At 37.5% G+C, this 26,091-nt stretch overlaps 4 protein-coding genes across 5 annotated transcripts in view; all 4 read right to left on the bottom strand.

Moving 5' to 3' along the window:
- LOC124640452 (autophagy-related protein 2 homolog A) overlaps positions 1-10,986 on the bottom strand; it is a 32,499-nt gene extending 21,513 nt beyond the window's left edge. Inside the window, exons 1-14 of the mRNA XM_047178228.1 lie at positions 10,729-10,986; positions 9,828-9,996; positions 8,998-9,138; positions 7,158-7,260; positions 5,690-6,274; positions 4,353-4,507; positions 4,072-4,230; positions 3,905-3,990; positions 3,520-3,692; positions 2,926-3,098; positions 2,421-2,553; positions 1,136-1,306; positions 535-709; positions 168-274 (exon numbers count right to left, since the gene is read on the bottom strand). Coding sequence (XP_047034184.1) covers positions 168-274; positions 535-709; positions 1,136-1,306; positions 2,421-2,553; positions 2,926-3,098; positions 3,520-3,692; positions 3,905-3,990; positions 4,072-4,230; positions 4,353-4,507; positions 5,690-6,274; positions 7,158-7,260; positions 8,998-9,138; positions 9,828-9,996; positions 10,729-10,896 — 2,498 coding nt within the window. The 5' untranslated portion in view covers positions 10,897-10,986. The remainder of the gene's footprint in view (positions 1-167; positions 275-534; positions 710-1,135; positions 1,307-2,420; positions 2,554-2,925; positions 3,099-3,519; positions 3,693-3,904; positions 3,991-4,071; positions 4,231-4,352; positions 4,508-5,689; positions 6,275-7,157; positions 7,261-8,997; positions 9,139-9,827; positions 9,997-10,728) is intronic.
- Positions 10,987-11,645: 659 nt separating this feature from the next.
- LOC124640355 lies at positions 11,646-13,335 on the bottom strand. Its single transcript, XM_047178088.1, has 3 exons — positions 12,922-13,335; positions 12,569-12,652; positions 11,646-11,957 (listed from the first exon to the last, which is right to left on the bottom strand). The coding sequence occupies exons 1-3, from the start codon at positions 13,061-13,063 to the stop codon at positions 11,704-11,706; spliced, it is 480 nt and encodes a 159-aa protein (XP_047034044.1). The 5' UTR covers positions 13,064-13,335; the 3' UTR covers positions 11,646-11,703.
- Positions 13,336-13,380: 45 nt separating this feature from the next.
- LOC124640354 (carboxypeptidase B-like) lies at positions 13,381-16,132 on the bottom strand. The gene is made up of 6 exons (XM_047178087.1): positions 15,978-16,132; positions 15,263-15,472; positions 15,091-15,190; positions 14,696-15,007; positions 13,872-14,142; positions 13,381-13,732 (listed from the first exon to the last, which is right to left on the bottom strand). The coding sequence occupies exons 1-6, from the start codon at positions 16,049-16,051 to the stop codon at positions 13,425-13,427; spliced, it is 1,275 nt and encodes a 424-aa protein (XP_047034043.1). The 5' UTR covers positions 16,052-16,132; the 3' UTR covers positions 13,381-13,424.
- A 1,542-nt stretch (positions 16,133-17,674) lies between these two features.
- On the bottom strand, positions 17,675-25,917 carry LOC124640386 (glucose-dependent insulinotropic receptor-like). 2 transcript variants are annotated; one of them, XM_047178139.1, is made up of 4 exons: positions 25,336-25,917; positions 21,210-21,344; positions 20,439-20,588; positions 17,675-20,138 (listed from the first exon to the last, which is right to left on the bottom strand). In XM_047178139.1, exons 1-4 carry the CDS (start codon positions 25,586-25,588, stop codon positions 19,228-19,230), a joined length of 1,449 nt encoding a protein of 482 aa, XP_047034095.1. In that variant the 5' UTR covers positions 25,589-25,917; the 3' UTR covers positions 17,675-19,227. The 2 variants fall into 2 exon arrangements, with proteins under 2 accessions (XP_047034095.1, XP_047034096.1); XM_047178140.1 differs by having other exon boundaries at positions 17,675-18,433; positions 25,336-25,905.
- Positions 25,918-26,091: the final 174 nt, after the last annotated feature.

Below are 26,091 nucleotides of genomic sequence, written 5' to 3'. Positions count from 1 at the left end.
GTCTTATTAATTCGTTGTCGATGTGCTTTCTTATGGCAGTATAAGTAGTAGTGTGATTGCTTATAGACTTCCCAAAAAGGTTATCTCTTAAAATTATTAAATGTCAGAAATAAGTTACTTAATGGCTCCTAGTTATATTTAAATTAAAAACTAAGAAATAAACATACATAGGCAAAGCAGTCGTACTAGCATTCCCGCTGAGTATATTCCCTTCAGTGTAGTTGTCGTCCATTGTGGTCCTTGCTATATGTGTGCCGGGTAATGTGTCATTCTCCTGTTTAGAGCAGAAATAGAATATTGTCAAACATAAGATGTTGAATATAAATCGAAGAGCATTCAACACTGTTAAACTATTATAGACACTGTCCTAATTGAGATAAGGTCTAAAATACATTTTATTAAATAACGTTTTCATTGAAGAAAGGAATATGATAAGTTACTTTATATTCGAGAAAAATGACTCTGGACTGCATTTCGCCAAATAATATTGACGTGTTGTTTTTCAACGAAGGTTTATAATAACTTGATACTTACATAATAATACAAGTCCAGTATAGTAGACCTCAAATTAACCGTGGTAGGCTGAGGCCTAACGCTGGGAGACTGCTGGGAGCTGATGGTAGCATTCTGAAACTTGAACACGAGGTAGTCTGGTCTGACGCGACGGAACTCCCGGTTTATACCCGGACGGAGGTCCGCTATTGGGAATCTGGAATTTAAAGATTATTTATTATAATCGATTAAGAATTACCTTATAAAGGACGTTGCATAGGAGTCTTATTAAGATTTATTTTTACATAAGTATGAAGGCCTAATCAGCCGAGTGGGATCGTTATCTTCAACCAATATAATTTTAGTTAAGTGTCTAAGTACTCAAACGGAGTATAATTAGAAGTCCGTTAAAATTGGTGATGAAATCTGGCCTCGTATTTTAAAATGGTTCTCAATATTTCATGTATCTTTTGATTTCATTTTCATGTATTTGTTGTATTAAGCCCCATACAAGTAATGTCAAATTCTTATCCTTAGTTTGTCAAACAACTGACAGATAGATTAACGGCCGCTAGTGGTTTAAAATGAACACGGTATCCAATTTATTTTTGCATACAACATTTGATCATTCTCTTTTACTTACCTAAGTATAGCATTAAGGTTGGGACACTGCAGCGAACAGGAGAGCTGATTCTGTGACGTGGCTGGTGGGGTGGGTGTGGCGGCCCGGCTGGGCGCGGCGCCGAAGAACGTCGCCGACATGCGCTCTATCAACGTCAGTTCTACGTCCAAGTAGAATGGAGTGCACTTTATACTGGGGAGCGAAAGGTGTAGGGTTATTAGAGAATGTGTTTAGTTCACCTTGTGATGCATAGAAAGTACATACTCGTTTTATTTATAAATTTTTGAGATTTAATATATTTTGTTCCTCCTTCTTCGTGTGTTTTTAATGCGAATATAAATGTTACTTATGTCTGTCTTATTGTAATGAAAAATTTTTTTTTTTCATTTTGAGGGTAGACTGTAAACTGCCTGGTCTAAAGTATCTACTTCTGTTCAGTCTTCTGCAATTGAGCGTTAACAGTTAATTATCTTTGGGGTTTGTAGGCATTTAAAAAGTCGTGGTGGCCTAGTGGGCAAAGAACCAACCTCTCGAGTATGAGGGCGCGGGTTCGATTCCAGGTCAGGCAAGTACCAATGCAACTTTTCTAAGTTTGTATGTACTTTCTAAGTATATCTTAGACACCAATGACTGTGTTTCGGGTGGCACGTTAAACTGTAGGTCCCGGCTGTCATTGAACATTCTTGGCAGTCGTTACGGGTAGTCAGAAGCCAGTAAGTCTGACACCAGTCTAACCAAGGGGTATCGGGTTGCCCGGGTAACTGGGTTGAGGAGGTCAGATAGGCAGTCGCTTCTTGTAAAGCACTGGTACTCAGCTGCATCTGGTTAGACTGGAAGCCGACCCCAACATAGTTTGGGAAAAAGGCTCGGAGGATGATGTAGGCATTAACAAAGTTAAAATGTGATAATTAAGATTTGACGTAAGTTATATCGGGTGTGTCGATTAACACAAAGATAAAAGAAAAATACGTAAAAATAAAAAAAATGTTTTTTTCAAACAAAGTAAATGGAATAAAAATGTGCAAAAATTAGAACATCATATAAAAGTCAGTCATTACAAACAACTGAAATTCTCCCTTGAAAACTGACAGCTTGTCAACTGATGAAGAAAACATACGATACTCCTAACTTTATCTCTGCTTTACACATGATGTTGTAAATTATAAAAACGGAAAATGACTCCTGTGGCTAAACCACTGAATGGATTAGGTTATTATTTTTACAATTCGCCATAGAATATCATAAAGTATATGCGATATGATTTAATGTGATTGTGAACGACACACCCGATATAAGGTATACTCACACAATATCAGTGGTAGGATACATGAGTTTCTTCTCTCCCGACATGCGCACGAACTTGGACGTCTGCTTGAAGTTCACGCGGACGTTCGCGCGAGACGGCGACGACCCGTGCTCACTAGAACTGTCGTCATCGTCTGAAAATATTCAAGATGATATAAAAAATGCAATGTCTCATGTTAGTGTAAACTATTTTCGACTTTGTGTTCATTGAAATAGAATCTAAACTCAATTAACGTGACTTTATAAAGATAGTAATGAATATGGACTGTTAGATTTTATTTTATAACTAAATAGCGGATGAACCGATTTGAATATAAATTTGTGGACCGGTAGCTTAGAACGAGGACTAAAACTATTACTTTTTATCCCTACCCGGGTGCGGGAAGATGTCCCCTCAGGATGCGTCGACAAACGCGGGTGGTACTTATCTGCTGACATTCTAAGAGCAACAACATCAAAACGAAACTGTAATGCTGATCACTCAATCAAAACTCATCATCACTCACCTTTACACTGGAACCTAATCAGATCAAATCCTTGAGGTTCATCGCCAGCCTCGGTAGAGTAGTAGAGACATTCCCTCAGCAGAAGATGTCTGATGGAAGCCTCGCACATCGTCTGACTGCCCGTCGATGTCACCTTCTCGCTGCCGTCTAGCGATATCTCTGATGTTAGTAGCCTGGGGACGTTAAATAGACGTTGAAAGAACCACTAAAAATAGAAAGAGTAAGAAAAGCGGATAAGTATATAAAGCAAAATTATATACGTATTTGTCTCATAATTGAGAAGTATTTTTAAGGATAAACATTATTATAATTTTATGGCAGTTGCATAATTTATACATATTGATATGACAAAGCTGAGAGTTGTTTGAATGCGCTAATCTCAGTACCACTTGGCCAATTTGAACATGCTCTCAGTGTTATAAAGCTCATGTATCGAAGAAGGTTGTAGGCTACTTTTATCCAGGTGCGCTAAGTAATTCCCATGAGACGTGAGTGAACGGCAGGTGGAAGCTAGTACTTGAAGAAAAAAATGCAGAACTTAACTACCTATGAAACTCTAGTGAACGTACAATTTTCTATCAGTGGTAGTCTTACCTCAAATGGTTCTTCCCAGTAGTTCTATCAAGAGCTTCATTGGCTGCGGTAAAATCGTCCACAACGGAGAAGGGGTCTAAGCTGTTGTAGAACTTGTCTGCCACTTCCTGCATCTTAGTGGCGCTGGTCTGCGATATGCAGTCCGAGCCGATCATTGTTGGGACTAGAATATCCTGCAAAAAAGTATCAAAGTTTGAATTTTGTTGAAGACACAAGGATACTTAATAATAAGGACACATTACGGTACGGTCAGTATCCCCACGGGACGGGCTAGTCGTTAACAACACACAATAAATACTGCATTTTTTATAGACTACACATTTTTTTATTAAAATTGTCGACATTTAAGTTCAGATCTGACAATCCTGGTACTGGAAAGTATTACCTTATGTAGTAAAACACATGACACGGACGCGATCCTCAGGCTGACGTGTGACACTTCAGCCGTAGGGTCTCCGTCGATGTGAGGAACTGCAGAACAACATTTTATATATGAAATATGATGCTTAAAAATTGCGTTCACAAGACCGACGAAGGAAGTTCGTAGCTTACCTTTCTTATTCCTCTTAATCCTAGGTGCAGCAGTGGGCATGTTGACGCTGGAACTCATGCTGGTGCTCATAGAGCTCACGGAAGACGAGAAACTCTCCGACATCTGGTTTCCTTGCGATGCCATCGGGAGAAACCTCTCGTTTTCAGCTTCTGAGTCTTCTGTGCATTATAATACAGATTCGATTAGTTTTATTACTTATCCTGTGACTTAGAAAGATACATTTTATTATATTTTAAAATTAATCCGATAATTCACATCATGAAGGCTTTCAAAAACCTACCGTAACTAGGTCCGGACCAGCCGTACATGCCGCCGACTGGTTTCGAGTGCTGTCTCTCTAGGTTACCAAGTAATTGAGCCTCTATCATCTGGAAGTCGGCCTGCCTCATCGGCTTGCATTGCATGTTCATGCCGCTTGGCCGAAGCGGTATGTTACTGTTGAAAGATGAAGTTAGGATTTTTTTAATCCACACTTTATTATGGGGATTTGAAGGAAGGAACGAGGATGCGTATTTACAGTATATACATGGCTAGTACGCAAGCGTGTGAAACTAGTCGCGAATAGATTGGAATTCACTTTTTATACAAAGTCTTCCGATGTATACAGCAGCAGTACGCAAATACTCGCATATATTTTGTAGTGGCCAAAGTATCTTGCTTTGTTCCATAATATACAGTGCTAGTCCGCATGCAAACTAATCGTGTATACATTGGAATAGGCGCGAAAAACTTTACGATTCCAATCTATTCGCGAGCAGTTGCATGCTCGCCATTTTGATTAAAACACGACCTAGCATTTAATGTTAATTTAAATATTAATAATGCTCGTTCAATTAAAAAACATTGTATTAAAAATTGAAGTTAGTGACGAAAACGAATCGCTGCAAAACCGACTCCACGTAGTCTTGTCTGCCCTACCCCTAGAGTGCAATTCAAAACCGCGTAGGCGCGGAGGGGCGAGGCGGCCTGCGAGCTGAAGCACAGGTAGTTTTAACGCCCGCCGACGTGGCTGAGGCTGGCCGGCAGAGCCGGCCAGCAAGCCTCAGCTGCGGTGGTGGGCGTGAAAACCATCTGCGACGATAAGCTCACATGGGACCGCCGGAGCCCCGCAGCACTGGAGCCGTGGCAGAAGCTATGCTTGCTGCATGTTGCTTGCTTACATTTTAAACGCTGTTAGAATGCCTGCTACAAAAGATGCTAAAAAATAACCATCATGCTGAGTTGTATTTAGAGTAGTTTACTTAGAAGATAACTATAGTGGCTAAGATAGTATTATTTAGATGCTCGTTAATTGTGGCTGACTTAATAATTTAGAAGGCGACATACATTTTTGTTTAATTAGCATTTTTAATAAACAAACTCAGATTCAAAGCCATTTTTATTTAATGCTTTACCTAATATAAATTTTGTATAGTTAAATTTGACCGTGTATAAATTGGAATGATGCACGTGCACTTCTAAGCTACGAATTATACGCGAGCAGTACGCAAAATTCGTGTATACTTTGAATTCACAAATTAAAAAACAGCATTACAAAATATCAGCGAGCAGTTTCCTATGGATGCGTTTTGGCTATGTACACTCTGTAAATACGCAACGAGGATATAAATAACTTACCTAGTATCCTCTAAATGCGGTTGATTAAGGGCATCAACAAGTTCAAGCAATGTATGCAGCTGCCTCGGCGTTATGAACACAATGAAGGAACCAAACAACATATTCACTTCAACCTTAGGACCCTCAACCTCTTCTGTATGCTTCAATTTCAACGACAACTCCTGCTGCCCAGTCAACTTAGCAAACAATATCGGATCAGGGTGATTCAACTTCTCATCAGGGGTCATTTCTCTGGACTCCGCACGACTCTTCGCCTCAGCTATGATCTCTTTAACTGGATCCGATTCTATAGTTGATATAACACTTCTAGTTTCATAAAACACATCTGATAATGTACTCTGATAATTTAGTTCCGGAGTTTCGACTTGGCTATCCGCTTTGTCGGCTTGTGAAGATACTGATTTCTCCATGATAAGACTTCGGGCCATGGTGCGAAGTTTTGAGGGAAATTCGTCCGTATAAAAGGTAACTCCATCGAATTTGATTTTTTTGTTGGTGTATGTGGCCACTATGTATGTTTTGGGCTTGTCCGGATCTGTAACGTCTGGTGATGGTTCTGATCCGGCTTCATCGAAATAGTCGATACTGAAATATTGGAAATTCTTACTTACTTTTTTATATGTACCTACCATAGAAAGGGTTGATAAATGTGCGTGAAGAAGGCACGGAAGGGTTACAGTTAACTGTGTGTAGTATGCACCATGAAACTTTCTTTGATTTATGAGTCTGTATTCAAATAAAAAACTAGAGACCATTTCTATTTTTACTGCATCTGTTCTTGTATAGGTAAGTAATTCGAAAAGCTAAGCAATAATTATGAAGTTAACGTGTGATTAAGATACTGGTTCAGTTACCTATATTGTCATTCGCACTTGTTCATCATTCTTTATCCATTACCAAAGGAATTAGTATCTTACTGCTTTTATAATAAGGTTAAAAATCACTTATTTTATAATACAACATGTATGTGTACATATAAGAATTAATTATTCTTTAAATGTACATCAACCTTGAAAGTTGTTACAGTTAAGATCGGAATTCATACAATGAGATAGGAATCTTGTGATTAATAAATACTTGTTGTATGTAACATAACGGTTGCAAATGACTCAAGTAAGCAGTTTGACACATATTTTTGGAAAAAAAGAAGTCGGAAATGATAATTAATTCACCATTTCAGTTGAATAGACAATACAATGTCATGTGCGATACAATCAAGGCCTCTGATTCGTCGCGTTAAGATTATTCTAATCAGACGCCCGAATAGAGGTCAAATGTATTGACAAGGAAGTACCTCTGTGTCTCTTTATTAACTGTGGTGTTTAAATTAGACCTTTTTAAACGGAACATAGCTGTGACGTCATAAGTTTCGCAATAACTATTATGTTTTATGAGTATACTAGAACCATAAATATTGGCATTTAAAAATCATTTACATATTTAATTTAATATTTGAAGGTCTACTTACTTCTTTATATGGACCTCAAGTGCGATGCCTCGGTCGCCGTTTTTGGGTACATGTTCTATTCTTATTTTTGTATTTTCAAATTTTACTTTTACTCTGCTTAGAACTGAAATAAAACAAAATTACAATTTAATAGATGCAGACCAAAAGTAGGTCCTGGAGGGAGCGACTGTCGCAACCCAGTGCAGGGCACGCCACCATCGTGGCGGTAAGTCCCCTCTTTGAGGAGTGGCTCGGGAGGAGTCACGGCGCCCTCACGTACCGCATGACGCAGGTCCTCACCGGACACGGTTGTTTCGGGAGGTACCTGCACCGAATCGGTCGTGAGGAGGCGCCCGGGTGTCACCATTGTGCGGACAGCCCCGAGGACATGGTGGACCACACAGTCCAGGTGTGCCCCGCATGGGAGGGGCACCGCCGGGTCCTCGTCGAGGCTTTGGGCGGTGGCGACCTCTCGCGTCCGGCCCTGGTTCAGGCCATGGTCCGGGGCGGAGGGAATGGGATGCCGTCGCCTCCTTCTGCGAAGCGGTCATGCTCGAGAAGGAGGAGGCGGAACGCCAGAGAGTTCGCGCCTCTCATCCCGGCCGCCGCGCTGGACCAGGTAGACACCATGGGCGCCGGGTGTCGCGAGATGACTCCCGGCCACCGTAGGCGTGGGTCTGTGAGCGGTGAGTTCGGGTGGCTCATCGCCCCTCTGTCTACTTAGACGACAGACCCGTGTCGACGGCGCGCGTTGTTCCACGCGCTCCTCAAAGAGATGTTAGCAACCCCAGCGGGGCCCAGCAGGGCCAAGGCCTGCCGGGGCTGCGGGTTGTTCGAAAGAGATACCGCGGCCCTGGTACACAAAAGGCCTATGACGGAACACGACGGTTTTTAGTCAGTAAGAGTCTGACACTCCCTCTCCGCTGCTAACCCACAGCGGGAGGGGTCATTTGATGATTTTTGACGTCGTTAAAAAAAAAAAATACCAAAAGTAGGTATGCAATTATTTGTACTGCAAGTGTTGAAGAGAACATGTAGTTAATATCGGGAAACATAGACATATAATCCCGTCTACATCACACCACGACGGTGGAGCAGATCGTGGAGTATGTTCGATCCAAGACAAACTGGACCTTGAGGGTGGCCAAGTTGGAGTCGCGCCACAATACGAACTTTAATTCGTTCATGGTGCGAGTTCCAACTCATAACATCGACACATTCCTAAAGGAAGAGTTTTGGGCGAAGGGTGTCGTATATCAGAGGTTCCGAGGATGGCTACGCGACACCACGCAGCGTAACACGACGCCGACACTTCGTGTGCATTAGTTTTAAGTAGTTTATATAAAATATGTATTAGTATATGATTTAATGTTATAATATTTATGTACCTATAGTGTTTTCTGTGGGCCTTGATGCCTGATTTAAATAAATAAATAAATAAAAATAATTTTGTGCCAGTCGTGGTGGCCTAGTGGGTAAAGAACCAACCTCTCGAGTATGAAGGCGTAGGTTCGATTCCAATCCAGGCAAGTACCAATGCAACTTTTCTAAGTTTGTATGTACTTTCTAAGTATATCTCAGACACCAATGGCTGATATAAAGGTGAAGGAAAACATCTTAAGGAAACCTGGACTTTATAGTCTGAAATCACCAACCCGCATTGAGCAAGCGTGGTGATTAATGCTCAATCCTTCTCCGTGTGAGAGGAGACCTGTGCCCAGCAGTGGGACGATAAAAAAAAAGGCTGTAAAAAAAAAAAAATTGTGCCATATTGACTTCAGAGTTTATATCAAAGATCTTTTACTAACTTCTTCTTTCTTAACCTTTATAAAATAAAATAAAAACTTTAAAATATACTTACTTGAATCAATAGCATGTGCAAACATTTCAATGCCTTCCACGGGATGTGATTCCTGTGGTCCGTCCTCTTCCCGCAGACACTCGGCTGCCAGCTGCATGGACGAGGACATGGAAGACCACATGGATTCCAGCATTGATGACACTGTTTCCATAAACATAATAAATTATTTAAATATAGAACTCAATTGTTGTAATTTCAAATTATTGTTCCACTACTCATTTGTTTTTGTATAATGTAATTTGATTTGATGCATGTGATGCTATTACTAAATCCTAAAATAAATTTTAGCACAGTTTACCCAACATACAGGCTAAAAGATTGCTAATGATTATTAAGAAAGCTACATAATTCTTATACATTCATAATTAGGGGTTTAAATGTTTACTTTTAAACATGTGCAATTATTGCACGTAGCACTATTTACATTCGTTTAAAATGCAGACTATTGTTGCGATGACTTTGGGCCAATTGTAATGAATACTAGTTTAAATTTTGTTAGTGTTAATGATAAACGTAATTAACAGTAGAAGGTTACTTAATAGAGGGTTTCAAAATACGACTAAAAATGGCAGTGAATAGTTAAAGCCAAAGTAAAATAACAGTTACTCATCTCATTGGATAGTATTAAACCCACTTTCATTCTTTGCTATCTTTATTAATTAACACAAAGAAAGCTAAACAATATTATGAATACAATATGTGTTGAATTAAACATAAGCTTGAATTGTCAATAACATGGCTAATTACTGTACTTTTTACTTTACTAGACATAAACAATAGTCACATGATTTTGATAGGTGTAAAGTGAACAACAATCACGTTTTAATTACCTGGTTCAGCCCGCACTTTGGGCTGTACGGTGAGCGACAAGCCATTGACTTTGACAATAGAGTCATCTTTGAATAGTGTCGACCATGGTATTGTGACCGTGATCTCTTTCATGTGACCGTCCACTATCTCCAGTGGCCAGTTCTGTGCATCTCCAAGCTCATTGAGTGCCTACAAAATGTTTACAAAATAAATTATAATGAATTTTACCGATACATATGATTTATTGATATGATTATTTGTGCAGTTTTCAATCTTGTACGTGTTATTAATCATAATAAATAAAGTTTTAAGGGACACATTACAAGACCTACTCTTACTATCAACGTATATTTCACATAAAAAATGAAAACAAAACAGAACTATTATGTTCATGCAAATTCCATATATTAATAATTCATGAAAATATTCACTGTTTGACTTGTTTTTCAAAACATATGTTACTTTCATGAGATGTTGTTATCAGAACAATAACATTTACAAGAGGGCTTGAATATATTTTATTATTTCTTAACACAAGATGTTATTTTCCTTAGCTATTACATTCTGTAAGCCAACACATTCTGAATACCGATAGCCGAATAAAGTGTCTGTAATCATATGAGTGAGATAAGGTACTTGACATTCATAAAGCAAAGAACAAAATAAGATTTCAAATATAAATTCGTTTCAACATTATAGTGATAAGAATGAACATGCATTTGACTTGAGCAGAAGTGACGAAACGTGAACTGTTCTAAGGTGTCCTTTGTTTGAAATTCATGAATAACACGTGTTGTTCCGTATTGCGCATATTATATTGGCAAGCAAGTGACCACGTTTATATGATAACACTGTCTTAAAACCAGCCTAGTTGTCATAAAATGTTCGAGGAAATGAAACAATATAATAAAATAAACTTACATCGCAGTCAAGGCTAACATCGCAAACTGTTCCAGTACCATTGTATAGATCCACACTCAGCTGATCCAAAGTCAGTTTCTCTTCAAGGAAATTACCCAGATACCGTTGTAGTAGGTACCTGCAGGCTCTTTTTTTAATACTTTCAGACCATGGTAGATACCACAACATCTTCAGAACTTTTTAAAGAGCATCACACTGAGAATTTTTATTTTTGTGCGTAATGACTATTGTGATTTGCGTGCGATTGACTCGCGAACGTAAATAAACATACCGTTCCGTTACATTCAGCTATCTGTCAACCAGGCAAATTTTAACAAGTAGGGCCTCGATTGTCTGTGGTCTTTTGTCATAATGACAACAAGATAGCAATACAAAAGTGGAATGAGTGCGAACAAGACAGCATGTTCCGTTCGGATATAATAAAAACATGTATGACCTGAGATGTGTACTTTTATTTTTCTCCAAAAATATAACTGTAATGTTGACTAAAAAAAACGTAAGAAATTAGTTGCTTTAGCGTTAGTAACTTTTTTTTATGTATATCCCTTTTATTGAAAGAACCATAACATAATCTAAATCTAAAGCATTTTTCAAAACTGGGACTAGAATCTGGGTTTCGCCTTTCGGTTCAATTCTCGCCTGTGTAGGGTGCCAGTGGTCTAGCGGTCTGGTCTGCTTATATAATATCTGTCCTCACTAAGTCAATTGTTGCTTTTACTAAGCTAAATTATTCAATGAAATGAAATGGTCCCTAGGTCTCAAGATTGGCACATCGAATGTACCTACCCAACTCCAGGTGCAAGAACAGGTCGAGTCGCAAGGAATCGGCAGGATTAGGAATAGAAGGTACCAGTGAGACCTCTAGGTGCAGTTGAGTAAGGCGTAAGAATGTAGAGGCATAGAATAATAGACTTAAATACTTTATTTCTTAAGCAATTTAATTGTCACTACAACTAAATAAAAGAAAGGTTAAAATCAATTTCTTTTACGATAAAGAAAAGGCATTAATGTATGCGCCATGTTCTTTCTATTCGGTTCAGCTGTGGACTCCTCTGAATGTTTTCCTCGACTGCAGGTGAAAATAGTGAGGGCATAAATGACGAAATTAACGTTCGTTGGTAGATATAATGTTGCTTCAAAGTCGGACCCGCCGACACCACGCTCGGAAAACGCAACACTGCTCGTGTTGTTTATTATTAGTATGATTTCCACTCTAGATACTTTAATCTCTGAAAAAAAAAAATAATGAGTCATCTTTTCCTTATATAAACAGGATATGAGTTAAGATAACACAGTGAAGTCGTGGTCGCCTAGTAGTGGGCAAAGAACCAACCTCTCAAGTATGAGGGCGCGGGTTCGATTCCAGGTCGGGCAAACACCTAGCAATGCAACTTTTCTATGTTTGTATGTACTTTCTAAGAATATCTTAGACACCAATGACTGTGTTTCGGATGGCACGTTAAACTGTAGGTCCCGGCTGTCATTGAACATCCTTGGCAGTCGTCGTTACGGGTAGTCAGAAGGGGTATTGGGTTGCCGTTTAACTGGGTTGAGGAGGGCAGATAGGCAGCCGCTTCTTGTAAAGCACTGGTACTCAGCTGAATCCGGTTAGACTGGAAGCTGACCCCAACATAGTTGGGAAAAAGGCTCGCAGGATGATGAGTTTAGATAACACAGTAGTTGATAACTTGAGCTTTCGGCTTTTGCTAGTCTTACATATTTGTTAACGTCCTGTGGGCATTTAGTAAGGGTGTAGGAAAAAACATTATATGCCTATAATCTGTCTCTAAAGATATACTTACGACGTTAAATGATATGGTGTTAGGCAAGGTACACATACCATTATCGCACTCGAAGTAAATATCCAAAACTCGGTTTAACGTAATCGCTCCATATATTTTCTGATCGTAGAAGATAACCTTTTCTGTAATTTTATAGGATCTTTATTAAGTGTTCACAGTTAGCGGTATTTATATATGCAGAGGGGGTTTATAATTTAAGAAAATGGATAATGTATGTAGACGGCTACTGAAGTGGATCACCGTGCGTGTGGACCTACGGCCCTTCCCAATATAGTCTATATATTTGTTTACCAGGGATAGGAATTTGACATTAGCTTATTCAAGTAGGGTAGGTATCAACAGGTCATAGATACATATTAATCATAAAAGTAGTAACTGATGAATTGCCTACCTTTGCAAGATCCCAAAGTCATCAGAATTTTATAATATGGATGACCAATTGCTTTTATTGTTCTCATAAACCTAAACTGTATTGAGTAGTGACCCACGGCTAACAGTAAAATTACGAACAAAGTTAACTTTTTGTAGCACATTTTAAGAGAAAATAGAGACGTCTCGCTGCAGTAACTTCGAGAACTGATTTGCAACAGTATACACCTAAGACTGTTATTAGGCTAGGCGAGGTTAGTTTCTTGTTAATAGGGTGTCTACAATCCAGATACATTAGGTTGTTATGAAAACTACACTAGATATTAGTCCATTGTTAAGTTCAAAGAACATGACGTAAGATATCTAAACTAATTTTACAAACTGATCTACTTTGGTTTCTTGGAGCAACTTAAATATGTAGTGCCAATGTGTTTTTTAATGTAGGTACTATGTATAAAAAGGATGTAAATAAAACAGCATATTATACAATTATTTTTATATTTAGATTAACAACGTTAAATAAAATTATGAATAATTTTGCAAGACGTAACGAGCTCCTGCTTCGATTCCGGCCCAGGTTTCCGTTACAATTTGTTCGACGTAGTCGCTGGGTACGAGGAAGCCGTACTCATAGCCGGGCAACTCGAGGGTGTACGTGAGAGGAACTCCCACAGCCCTGGTCCAGTCTCTGGACGTGCCGGTGGTGTAGTACAGGACATTCGCAGCGTTACCAACAATGTACCTGTCAGCGTGCTCTAAAGCCAGTTTGTCAATAGCTGTGGCCATATTAATGCCAGCCAAGTGGAGCACCAAACCGTTTGATGGTAAGGTACCTGGAAAAATAGGATAAAAATTATGTGTTAGTCGTTGTTGCGTGGCTGTATGTCTTTTTATTTTTGTTTACTTAAATGAGTGAATTTAGAATGTTCACATTCAAACAAGATTTCTCAAACATAGAAAAAAATCACTTACCATTGTTACCCCAAGCATACAGGAACATGTTTCCGTAGCTGTGCAGAGAAATATAGAGGGCAGCTCTCTCAATGTTCGACATTACAGCGCTTCTGATGACCCTAATCTCGGGCTCAGAGAAAGCCTCAGGACCTTCGTAGATGATGCTGCAAGGGTTGGCGCTGTCAGGGCGGGTACCCCAGTAGTGGTCGAAGTTGCGGTTACCATCGACTCCAGGGCATTCATCGGCACCTTCGTGAGATTTGGAGCGAGTTTTACGCCACATGCGGTCCTGTTTGTAGTTAAAATAGATCAATATTTGTGATCCTATGAGTGAATTTTGAGTGTGTTAAGATGACTTTAAAAATGTTCAGTGAATTGTATATTATAATTTTAATTACGAACATGAGTACAAAATTTAAGGATTCAAAGCTGATATTGACCTGTAGTTACAGGTCAATGGTACAAAGAATAACAACTACCCAAATAAGGAACGGCGTTTTTCTCAAAATATGTTATGGGTTCGGGGACAAACATGACATGGAGACATTGTACCATGAATACAAATGAATTCCACAATGGTCATTTTTTAACCAGGTGCCCAATTATACGAATATGCACGGAAGATACGGTGATGCGTTTGTGACGTCATCTTGCGTGTAATCGATCACGTAGTATAGTAATACTTTATTCTAAGTCTGATGCTCTGATTCTACGATGATTTCATTTTAAATAGTTGTTATTATTTATTGAAAGAGCAGAACATGCTTGTAAAAGTTATCTAAAAAAATAAAAACACGGATTTAGGCTTGGCAATTTTATAAGTCTGGATTTACTAGTCTTACCTCGTCAATGGAGTACTCATAGCCATCAGGGTTAGCCAAAGGAATAATGATCCAGTCGATTCCGTCAACGATGGCGCTGTTTTTGGCTTCCAAAACGAGTTGGTTGATGATGTAGATGGCAACAGGAGTGGTGACCCATTCTCTGGCGTGAACCATAGCGTCGATAACAATGACTGGCTTCCTGAGGTTCTCGAAGCGTGTCGTGGAAATCCTCACGTATTTGATCTGGCGACCTTCGTAGCTGAGGCCGGCATTGATGACGGTCACAAGATCGGAGTTTTGCTCAGCCAGTTCGTCCAAGTAATCGTTGATCTATGAAAAGGACAGTCATGTAATTATTTCATATTTCACATTTTAACACAATCAATTTTATATTTGTTTGTAATTCAACTTACTTCATCATGTCTGTAGTAAGTATCCCAAGTGATAGACTTTCCACTTCGTCTGGCTGATGCCTTCTTTTTTTGGATTTGAGCCTCTTCTTCACGCAGAATGCTACCAATTATAAAATAGTTAGGTTCATATTATGAATCCCTTATTCAAATAAGAATAATATAAGGTACTTACTCTGCCAGATTGTCAGCGATTTTTGTGTATGTCATGTGCCTTTCGTCGAAATAGTGTAGCCATTGCTGCTTCTCCTCAGGGGACAGTCTGACAACAGCTTCAAGTTTGCCCGAACGCGATCTAGCAGCGGGTGTGGCTGACAGAATGTCTAGGTGTGCTTCTAAAGCTTGGATCTGTTCACTGAGACCAGCCACACGATACAGCTGATGTCTGGAATATAATAACAATCGATTCATTCTCAATCTGTTCATAAGTCACAAAATCATTAAAAGTTATTTTTGATACCTGAAGGTTGAACATAAAACAAAACAAGTACAAAAAAGATTGTAATAATTTAAACTTACTTTGCGTAACATAGAACCTTAGTACCTAATTTGTACTAAGCGTACCTATTAGGCAAGGAAGAACGTCATGTAGGTACACCCAGATTTCAAGGTTGCTAAAGTATGGGTTATTGTAATCGGGTAATTCCTGATGGCTATCGTGACTTTTCAATAATAAGTAAGTAAATAGCCATTCATTCGGCACGGACAACAAAAAAGGCAGCTGTTTAGCAAATTGTGTGACGAATATGATGATATTGCTTGGGGAATCAGAAACTTAGTTTAGCGAATCTAATTGCGATTAAACTTCCTCTAGGAGACTCATCGGAGAGATCAATATTTGCTTGAGATTTAACGATTATCTACCTATGTACGTACATAAATGTACTTACCCTTCATATTTCTCATGACCTCCTTGGACGAGGGAGGCCACACACAGGAGAACACAGATCACCAACCGAGTCATTTTACCAACTGCCAGTGCTTCAGCTGAATGGTAATCTTATAGCCTTCTGTAAATCCTTTGATAATAGACATTCTTTATAATCTAGAGAGTTCAAGCTGTAAATTTTATTACTGCTATATGCTACCGACACGCTTCGATCGGATGATATCTCATATTATTACCCAGTTATCGATAGTCAACAATATTTTTCATATCTATGCGGTAATTATCTGTAGGAATATAAAAGGTTTAAGCTAGGTACCATTGTTTTTGATAGGTACCTGCTATATCTACCTATGTTGTTAAATTTTACAGGAAATAGGCTTTAATATTAATCAGCAGTTTTATGATAAAGTTTCGCTGTGAAATTTCACAGTACCTAAGTGAAGTTTAGTGTAAGGATCCCACGATTAGGTACAGTTCCAGTAAGTTTTACGTATTCTATTCATAGTACGTAGTGTAAGTACTCGTTAGTTCCGTTTTTTGTTCCAACCAGCTTATGATGGTTGAAACGTTGAATAATGGTGCTAGTAGCCTTATCTTCTAAGCAAGACAATTTTTAATTAGGTAAGTAATGATTCTATAATCATCAGACATTGGTGGTCTAGTGATAAAGTTTATTGCCTGATACAGTTTCATATGCATTTATCATTTTAGTCATAAATCTAGGTCATAAAGATTGGTTACATCAAACTGACTGATTTTCCAGAACGGTCTATAATTGGTATCAGAAGCAGATTATATTTTATCTTCAATTTAATTTGGGAATGTACCAAAGAACGTTGTGGAGTCAGGTGATCATGTCCATGATTTTCCGTACAAATTATTGAAATGACGACTACAAATACGGATGTTTTAGTCATTTACATCAAGTAAGAAGGCCAGTTAGAAGTAAAGTAAACACAGCTGGCATTGCGTCTGTGCAATCTAACTGCAAATAATCTCAGGATCTAACTTACCCATAGTATCTACCTATAGAACGGAAGCCTACCTCTCCTACAGTACTGGCATCCGGAGCCCACGACCAGAGGGTTGCAGCCCCAAACGTGTCGAAAATATAGTTGCTCTACACCACCATCATCTAGATACCAAACATTTAATTTGGAATTCATCTATTTATCTTGAATGAAACGCAAGGCTGAAAATTACTGGCCTGAGGGGATCACCCTGTTAGCAGCTAACTGCAAAGAACTGCGGATTCCAATAGTTTGTCTTGATATAATAATTTTGAAGTATACTGATAAAGGAAACGTAAATGGGTACTGCTTTTTTGAGCTTCAGCTAGCAAGATGCCCCGGTTTACTGACTTAAATAAAAGCATTCTTGATGTCTAATTGTCTACTTTCAGGATGATCTGTTCTTTGCCACAATGTAGATAGGCCTGGGTCGCTACTATTAAATAAAGTATGAACATTTAATACAGTTTAGATATAAAAATAATTATGTACACAAAAAGTCTATCAAGAACACTGACACCGATGATGACAGGCGTCACTATAGCGTCCCTGAAGTCGTCATTGACACCATAGTCATCAGTCGCCTCAGTAGTGAAGACCACTGACCTCTATATTTACCACCTGTGTTCAAGTTCAATACGGCATACTTTTGTGATAAGTAGGATAAAAATGAATAAAACAAAAATAATATAAAATAGAATAATTTATTTTTACAAAAAACCAAACTATGGAATACTGTTTGTAGAACATTAAAAAGTAAATATGAACACAATTCATATTTTGTGTTTCGCTACACACTTCCAGTAAATCCTTTTCAAGGTGCTTTTGAAACCTGAATGTCTCCATGCATAGATCAGGGGATCACAAAGACTATTACAAACCCCTAACAAATATAAGGGTCCTAGAGTTAATATTTCTAACGGTATACATTCATAACCGTTTTTCATGATATCACACTTAACGTACATTATGACTGCTACATAGTATGGTGCCCAAGTGCCTAGGAAACACAATGTTACTATGAGGACAGTTGTCACTGCCTTCAGTTTGCTAGGATGAGCTGCTGGTCTCATTCTGCAGCACCCAATCCTCCTTCCTTTACTGCTATCACTTTTCTGTGTCTGCGTTTCACTTTCAATCTTTTGCATTTCGACATTCGTTTCCAAAGAGTCAGTTATTGATATAACGGCAGTTGAATTTGTCAAATCGTCTACATATCCTTTATTTGTGTAACTGATTTCTTTAAACTCTCTAATTTTGTCGACAGCTTTAACGGCGCTTCGTAGGATGAGTATGTATAGTATGCACACCATGATGATGACTGAGAGGACAACGATGGATAGAACGAGGAGAAGGGCAGAAGGGAAGACAGCGATGTACCAACACCTGTAGTCTGTGAAGGTTCGGCCAGTCCACCCCATAGCCGGTAATGTTGATATAAATATACCTGTGTGGATTGTAAAGGAAATCAATGTATTGTAGTTGAGCTTTGGGTTAAGGTGTTGTAAGCTGTATCTTCTTTTTTGTTAGTTTTGTGTCGTGAAAAACGAAAAATCGCGTGAAAGACGCACTGATTACTCTTTACTTATATTTTTTGGTAAATATTCTGGTTGTGAACATTACATAATGACATCCAAACCTTATAGTTTCGAAATTAAGTGGGTCAGATCATTATGAAAGTCAATTACTTGTCGGCTTACTGCTTTATCATAAGAGCATACTTAGGTATTATATTACACAACTACGCAGGCAAATTATTTACAGATATTATTTAAAAACTAGATTACGTTATCACAAACATAAAAATACTTAAACACCTATGAGCACTGAATCTTCAAGTCACTCAATTTAGAAGTAAGGTAAATATTGGCATAACTACGTTACAATCATTTTAAAACATTGATTGACTAGCTTGAATTCAGTGCTCTAAGTATTAATAAATCTTCATAAAGCTAAATTAGCAATACTTAGCCTAACATTTTAACATCATATTATGAGTAGATAATCTACTCAAATTCTAACATTTCGAAATACCTAAGTCCTGAGTAAGTACATAGTACAAGTATTCTGGAAGTTAAATTCCAGAAGTTAAATTATTAGACTTCTACAATTTATTAAGCCTGGATTCAGGAGCTAGTGGATCGAAATCACCATTGTGGTGAACTAAAGAGAGCTGTCATGTCATGGACAAGATCACAAGACTAACTTAGTGTGCTATACAGATAGCCAGAAAGAAATTGGCTACCTACTTATTCTACAAATATGATTTGCTATAAATATTCGGTAATAATTTTTAATAGATTTTTGAAAACCTTTATGCCACCATGCATATATCAAAGGATTCAATATGCTGTTTAAAAATGCTAAAGTTGCCAACGGACCGCCAAGCAAAGTCCTTATATGCATACATCTAGGGTTCGTTAGCTTATCTTCACAAAACACAAAAGCTATCACAGTTATGAAAAACGGCATCCAAGTTACTAGGAAACTTCCAGAAGTTAACATTACTATAGTGATGGCCCTCCATTTATTTGGTTCTTTTGGTCTACGAACTACAGCGTTCACATTACATATTTGCTTCACCTTATTTTGGAACCTCGATGTTTTAAGGTTTGGAGTTTCAGGATTGAGATTTGATATATGAGATTCAATAGTATAAACACTAGCTATCGATTCGTTCCTAGTTTTATCCCGATTGTCTATACTTTCAAAATTATTTGACGACATCACTTCGTGCACATTGAGATCAAGCTCACTGTTAGATTTAGGTGCTATGTTCGAATTTGAAACAATGTCATCTCTGCTATCGTAATAATTGTTGTTATAGGATGCACTTTTGGTTAACTTAGGAGTTGGATTTTTATCAGAAACATCAGTGTTTTTAACGGTTCCTCTTGAAATCCTTAACTTTGAGTGTTCTCTAGCAGTTCGAGCTTTCACATGTTTGTTGCTCGTATTCAGGATGTTTACTGTTTTTAACGCATGTACTAATATAATGGAATACAGTATAAGCGATACTAGAATTGGCACAATACTAAGGAAAGAGTTGATAAGTATAAGAGTTCCAGGGAAGAGAGCGACGTAATAACATCTAGTGAGGATCAACTCTGTATTAGTCCATCCAGTCGCTGGCATGAATCCTAGCGTTATACCTGGAATAAGCGTTAAACACAAATAGTTAATTACACTATATTGTCTATTGAGTTAATATTAGCCACAGGCATGCCCATTGCAGCACGTTCATAATATTCTAACCTAAGCTAAATTAAAGGCCAACCATTAAGAAGTAAGTTTATGTTAAATTAAGTTCTGAAGCCTGCTGCAGTGGACATAGATGACAGAGTTTTTATTAAAACATTTCATACTAAGTTTACATAAATTAATATTCATTGACATTTTCACAGATTAGTTTTTAGAGACACATAAGATGATATAAATGATTAGTTACGCACCTATCATCCAAATGCAGAGAATGCCGATTCTGACACGAGTAGTGTTGAACCATCTCTGATAGTACAGGCCGTGGAGAATATAGATGTACCGGTCGACTGCGATGAGGCCTACGCTAAAGATGGACACCATCGCCGGACAAACCAGCATACCTGTTGGTCACAAAAGCAACATTTACTTATTTGTACTGGTATCGGTGGATTATTATATTATATTACAGTTTGGTCTAAATTGTGTTCAGCGTCTTCAACGTATTGAACTTTATAATGATTTAGAAATACTTTGTAGACAAGGCAATAAATAATTTGATTAGATAATTATGCTACTAGTAAGCTCGGTAATAAATATGTGTCGTTATTTATAATTATAACACCCAATCATAATAGAATCATTAGATACCGAAAATTGCGTCTCATTGACAAACAGTTCATTGTTTATCAATTTTGCAGATGCCTGAAGATAATTTTATAAACATTATTCTATTTGCATAGTTTAAGAATCGTAGCTTTCTGTTTTGACTTAGGGGATACCTCAGGGTCATTATGAGCGATCCAACTGAGTGACTTTTAAATGCTTTTGATAGCATTGTCTGACCCATTGTAAAATACTTGTTTTATCAAGTTTTTGCTACCACGAATAAAATATTAATAAACTTTTTGCCTGGTGAGTCCAGAACAAACAAAATATCAATGATCTTATTGATAAGTAGGTATTATATTTGTACCGGTATTATTAAAGTCTAGTATAGTTTTCTTTACGTATATTAAGCTTACCTATTTGAAAGATACACAAGGGATTGGAACTCACAGAGTTGTCCACTGTGACTCCAAATATTAGGGAGAACCCGACGATGGTGTCTGCAAGGGAAACATTTCCGAGCAGTAGGTACGTGCTCTTAGGCTGTTGACCTGAAAGATAGGAAAATAATTATTAGAATTGCAAGAGTAACGTTTCATGATCACCGAGGAGATAGGAAATTCTATAGACAAATATTTGAATATTGATTGAATATTTGAAAGAAATGTTGAATTACGAGGACTTTATTGAGGTAAAGTTTTGTGTTTATTTTTTGTAGATAAGGATAATGTAATGATATGGTTATTTTCTTGGTGTTATGGAACCGTGCTTCTAATTATGATAGACGTTAGATCTTTACATGGAAGTAGTTCCCTTGGGATGTGGCGGGAACCGCGGGGAACAGTTTGCTTCTTATAAATTCATCTAACGTCAGTTTTTATTCATACCGAAAAAATCTCGTAATTTTGGCTGGCGAACCTTCAACGCTCTTGCTGGCCGTGTGAGGATTGCAACAGCAGCGTCTTGTTATCATGTCGTAACTCAAAAGATCACACATGCGAGGTACCTACATGATTGCGGATTTACCTACTCGAAAATCTATTATAATAACGAAATGCTGTCGTTAAGTAATTATGCTATCCTTCTAATTAGGTACAAATACTCGGCTTGTTAGTTTTCTGGACTTAGCATTTTCATCCCACGATTCGAAATATCTGTCAGCAATACCGGCACAAATAACGGAAATTTAATAGTCATCAAAATGATAGATAATCTGCTGGAAAACTATGTTTGATTAGGTAAGTGCCCACATTAATATCGTAGGAAATAATTGGAACACGATTAAACAATTGAATCGACGAAAGTAGACAAGGAAATTTTGAGAAAGCAAAATTGGGAGATGCGCATTTAAGGTTTCATGAAGTGTTATTTCGATACAAAAATAACAATCTAAGTGGGCGTCTAAATAATGTTGTTTTTGCCTTATTTATTAGCATTCATATCGTGTCACACGTCGACACGTCTCTCACGACTACTGCCATTTAGACTGTAATATGTATAGTCCTAAAAGTTAGTACAATAATTTCCTAGAACTGTGACTCATCACCACATAATATCTTGTGTAACATTAAGCGTAGTACACACTTGCAACATTTCAGTATTCAGGTATGGCCACGACCTTTGTAAAAGCAAAGCCTTTGCCTGTAACATTATCACAGACATCGCAGCCTATATTTAGGCTAACTTTTATCTGAGTGCAGAAAATTAAGAACAATAATAAGTATAATCTTTATATTTATATTATCTCAATAATATATACGATAGCTTTAGTCAGAAAGATCGACTATGAACTATGGACCGACCTCCTGAGTAAATAAACTAGATCATGTCGTTATATTTAAAGTAGAATAACAGTCATGCGCATTACACTCATAAACGTGATTTATGGAACAAAAACTAAAAAAAACATGCTTAGGCACTGCAGTTTCTGTGGAAGCTTCAAATGAGAGGCTGTTTGAGTACCTTCTTTGAACACCATCTAAAAATGTTTAATACCTACTTGTGAAAAATTAAAAAAAAAAGGTTGGGACCCGTAAATGCCCGGGGTGAATTATTACCCAAATATCAGAAGTCAAGTTGTACTGATTACTTAGGTACTGCTCAATAAGGATTTCGGTAACTAACATTTTTTTAAACATTACTATAAGGCAAATCCCTTATGAAAGACATGAATCCGACGGAACGACTCGGCACAGAATAGAATGTGATCGTATGATTGGGTTTATTTATCAAGTGTCCATTTACTCTCGTTAAATATAGTACCTAGGTAAATCTATAATTTATATAATAATTATAAAACTAAGTGTAGTTACTGGAAAACCCGAAGGTACTAAAAATTCCTTAGCACGGTTGCTACTTTTGTTTATTCACACATTTAACACTACGCTGCGCCATCTTTGAAAGTAAAATCAAGAAAACCCTATAAGTATCATAAAGTAGTTTAAGTTTTTCTTACGATTGTGTCTATTCCTAAATTTTGATAAAATCGTTTCTGGAAATTAGCATTCATTGCCAATTTTGATAACATATTTGATATTTATAGATTTTTTAACATAAGCATAAATAAGCATTTTATTTACATACTTAATTCCGGTTCTGAACAAGCCTACCCAAAATTACGCAATGTAAATTGTGTAAATCAGTAAAATAGCTTTTATTTCCAACGGAAGGTTACCTATATTTTGATGTGAACTGCAGATTATTTCAGCTATAAGTAAGAATTACAAATCTGTAGCTTGTGCATATGCTTAGGTCCTGTATTGTCTATCTGTCTCCTCAATGTTGAATGGTCAATTTATAAAACGCGCCACTGCTTTTCAGTTTGTCAAAATCAAAATCCTAGTCACTGCTGCAATTTTCCCACTATCGGGCCCAAATCTACATGTAAATAGTAAATCAAAAGTAAATCCAAATCCTAGACTACAGTTACCCTATAAGCGTCCATTATCTAGCTGGTTGGGCACCAATCCAATACAAGATTATTAATCTGAAGGTGGGTTTGTCACATTAATCATAATCATGATTTCAAATAAAAATACTATGCTCATAACTTAATAGCTTCCTACTTAGGTACCTATGTAGTTTCTACTTACTTGCCTAGTGATACTTTTGACATGACTTGCAGAGTGAGGTTCTGCTTTGTTATTATTACGTATTGACGACACATTGCACCATTAATACTTTATTACTTAACCTGTTTTAGATTGTGATGTGCGCCTCACTTGCAAGTAATCTCAATTTGTTAACATTAAGGCTTGAGTTTAAAAGGAGGCTTGCATCTGACTTTTGCAGGAAAGCCCAGGGATTCACCGTGGGATTGATAAACTTTAAGGAAAACTAAAGATAGGCAGAGTTAATACCCTGGTTCTTATTCATAACAAAGATATATTGTTTGTGTCTACCTAAGCGTGTAACGCGACATGAATTTAAAGTATTCACATGTCATTATACTCATTGTATACCTAAATAATCGCTCGGATCACAATGGGCCACCAGCAACAGCCACAGCCACAGCTGCAAATTTTTACGATGGTTACGGACTTCATAATCATGTAGACTAAGTAGATGATGTCGTCGCTGATGCATATAATTTCTATTATTCTGACAGGGCCGCGATATTGGTAGCTTGTGGAGGCCTAATGGTTAAGGCATCTACCTTTCAAGTACGAGTAAACAATCCAGGTACCAAAATTGGATGACGTTTTAGATTCCTAAGATGTATGATGATGATGTAACTACAGGTCTTAAAAATATGCAAGTATGTGACATTGAAAAATACGATTATTTTACGATTGATACCAACCGTACCTTATATTTATTGTATTTTTATTTGAATGCATAAAAGGAAAAGTAAAATGATAGGGTCTTTAAGAACAATTTCGGTCAAGTTTTCAATAAAGATTTTGGATAGAAAAGACACACATGAATCAAACCGGAATGGAAAGACACCAGGTGCAGGAGAGTTTTATCGTATCAGTTATACGAGAAATTCTGAATTAGAATCCTTGTTGGATGGATTTAGGATAGGAGGAAAAGACCAAAAATCTCTTAATAGAAAGTAAGTACATACTTACGAAACATGAAAATGAAAAAAAAAAAATAGAATTTTGAGTAATTCTGATGTAGGAATATAAGCAAGTTTATAGGCACTGCAGAACTCAGGAGTAGGTAACATGACTGCCCCATTGGTCGCAGAGGTCAGGGGCCGAAATCGTTTTGTGGTTTTAGCAACTTTCACTAAGAAGCCCGGAGTCAGGATTTGGCGATGTTAAGTGTTATACTCGTAAAATGATTAACATTTACCCCCTTACTTATAAAAATCTCTAATCACCCTCTAAGCAACATTTTAACTAATCACTACTTAAAGCCTTAAGTAGTGGTTAAATGTTAGTTAAGACATGCTTAAGCAACGTTTACAAGTATGAATTTTCTTAAACAGCCCCTACTTACTTATTATTTAATTCACGTTTATAAGTAGGGCTGTTATTGTTTATATTAGTAGGACTTTGAGTTCAGATTGTTGAATAGACAAGACGAGCTTACCTTTTCTCAGAATGAGTCCGCTAGAAATGACAACGGTTAAATTGCTTAAAATAATAAGTGTCCCGATAATGTAAGCCACTGACTTGTACACCATCAACTGTTCCTTTTCAATTGTTCTGTAGGCCTCATACAAATCAAACAGATGAATCTGTGTCACTTCACTTTGGTTCACACTAGAAAGGTTTAAATTAAAGAAATCTATCACTTCATCTAAAGTCACATTGCTTTTAAAATCAGAAATGTTTGTTTCCATGTTTCTGAGTCACCGCACCATTTAGAATTTCGCAAATAAAATGAATGTCGAACACATGTAAATGCCGTCGGGGTACAGTCAAGAATGAAGCCAAATATTACGGCATCTTGACGATGACACTGACTCTGCTCGCGGTTTTCTGTATAATGAGTTGATTTACATGTTTTGTGGTTCCCTAAGAATGTTTCTAGGGTCACGCGATATTAGTAAAATGTCGACATTACGCCGCACTGATGCGGTTGAGCAATCACTTGTGGCAGCTGATAGATCTATGTTGTTTTTGTCAATTTTAGATTGTAACTGGTTCTGCGATTTCAATAACACTTGTTATGCAGCGGCGTTCTGTGGTAGATAGGTATGTTTACCTACTTTTTGCTTTTGGTACCATACCAAGTTTCAAGATTTTGAGTTTGAGCTTAAGAATGAACTTGGATAGATATAGAAGGTGTTGACCCTTTGTTTGTCACTACCAATCATTCATTAATTATGTGAAAGATAATAAA

This window comes from Helicoverpa zea, chromosome 20 (assembly GCF_022581195.2).
Source record: "Helicoverpa zea isolate HzStark_Cry1AcR chromosome 20, ilHelZeax1.1, whole genome shotgun sequence".
NCBI lineage: Eukaryota > Metazoa > Arthropoda > Insecta > Lepidoptera > Noctuidae > Helicoverpa > Helicoverpa zea.
This window is presented reverse-complemented; position numbering and strand designations above follow the sequence as displayed.

Excerpts from the sequence above, each read along its gene's own strand:
- LOC124640386 (XM_047178139.1), bottom strand. The coding sequence starts at position 25,588 with ATGGAAACAAACATTTCTGATTTTAAAAGCAATGTGACTTTAGATGAA. Across the intron at positions 20,589-21,209 it reads CTTGTGTATCTTTCAAATAG|GTATGCTGGTTTGTCCGGCG; the intron begins GTAAGCTTAATA and ends TGTGACCAACAG. Across the intron at positions 20,139-20,438 it reads TCTCTGCATTTGGATGATAG|GTATAACGCTAGGATTCATG; the intron begins GTGCGTAACTAA and ends CGCTTATTCCAG.
- LOC124640355 (XM_047178088.1), bottom strand. The coding sequence starts at position 13,063 with ATGTGCTACAAAAAGTTAACTTTGTTCGTAATTTTACTGTTAGCCGTG. Across the intron at positions 12,653-12,921 it reads GACTTTGGGATCTTGCAAAG|AAAAGGTTATCTTCTACGAT; the intron begins GTAGGCAATTCA and ends ATAAAATTACAG. Across the intron at positions 11,958-12,568 it reads TTACTTCGAGTGCGATAATG|AGATTAAAGTATCTAGAGTG; the intron begins GTATGTGTACCT and ends TTTTTTTTTCAG.
- LOC124640354 (XM_047178087.1), bottom strand. The coding sequence starts at position 16,051 with ATGACTCGGTTGGTGATCTGTGTTCTCCTGTGTGTGGCCTCCCTCGTC. Across the intron at positions 15,473-15,977 it reads GGTCATGAGAAATATGAAGG|ACATCAGCTGTATCGTGTGG; the intron begins GTAAGTACATTT and ends ATTATATTCCAG. Across the intron at positions 15,191-15,262 it reads ATCGCTGACAATCTGGCAGA|CATTCTGCGTGAAGAAGAGG; the intron begins GTAAGTACCTTA and ends TATAATTGGTAG.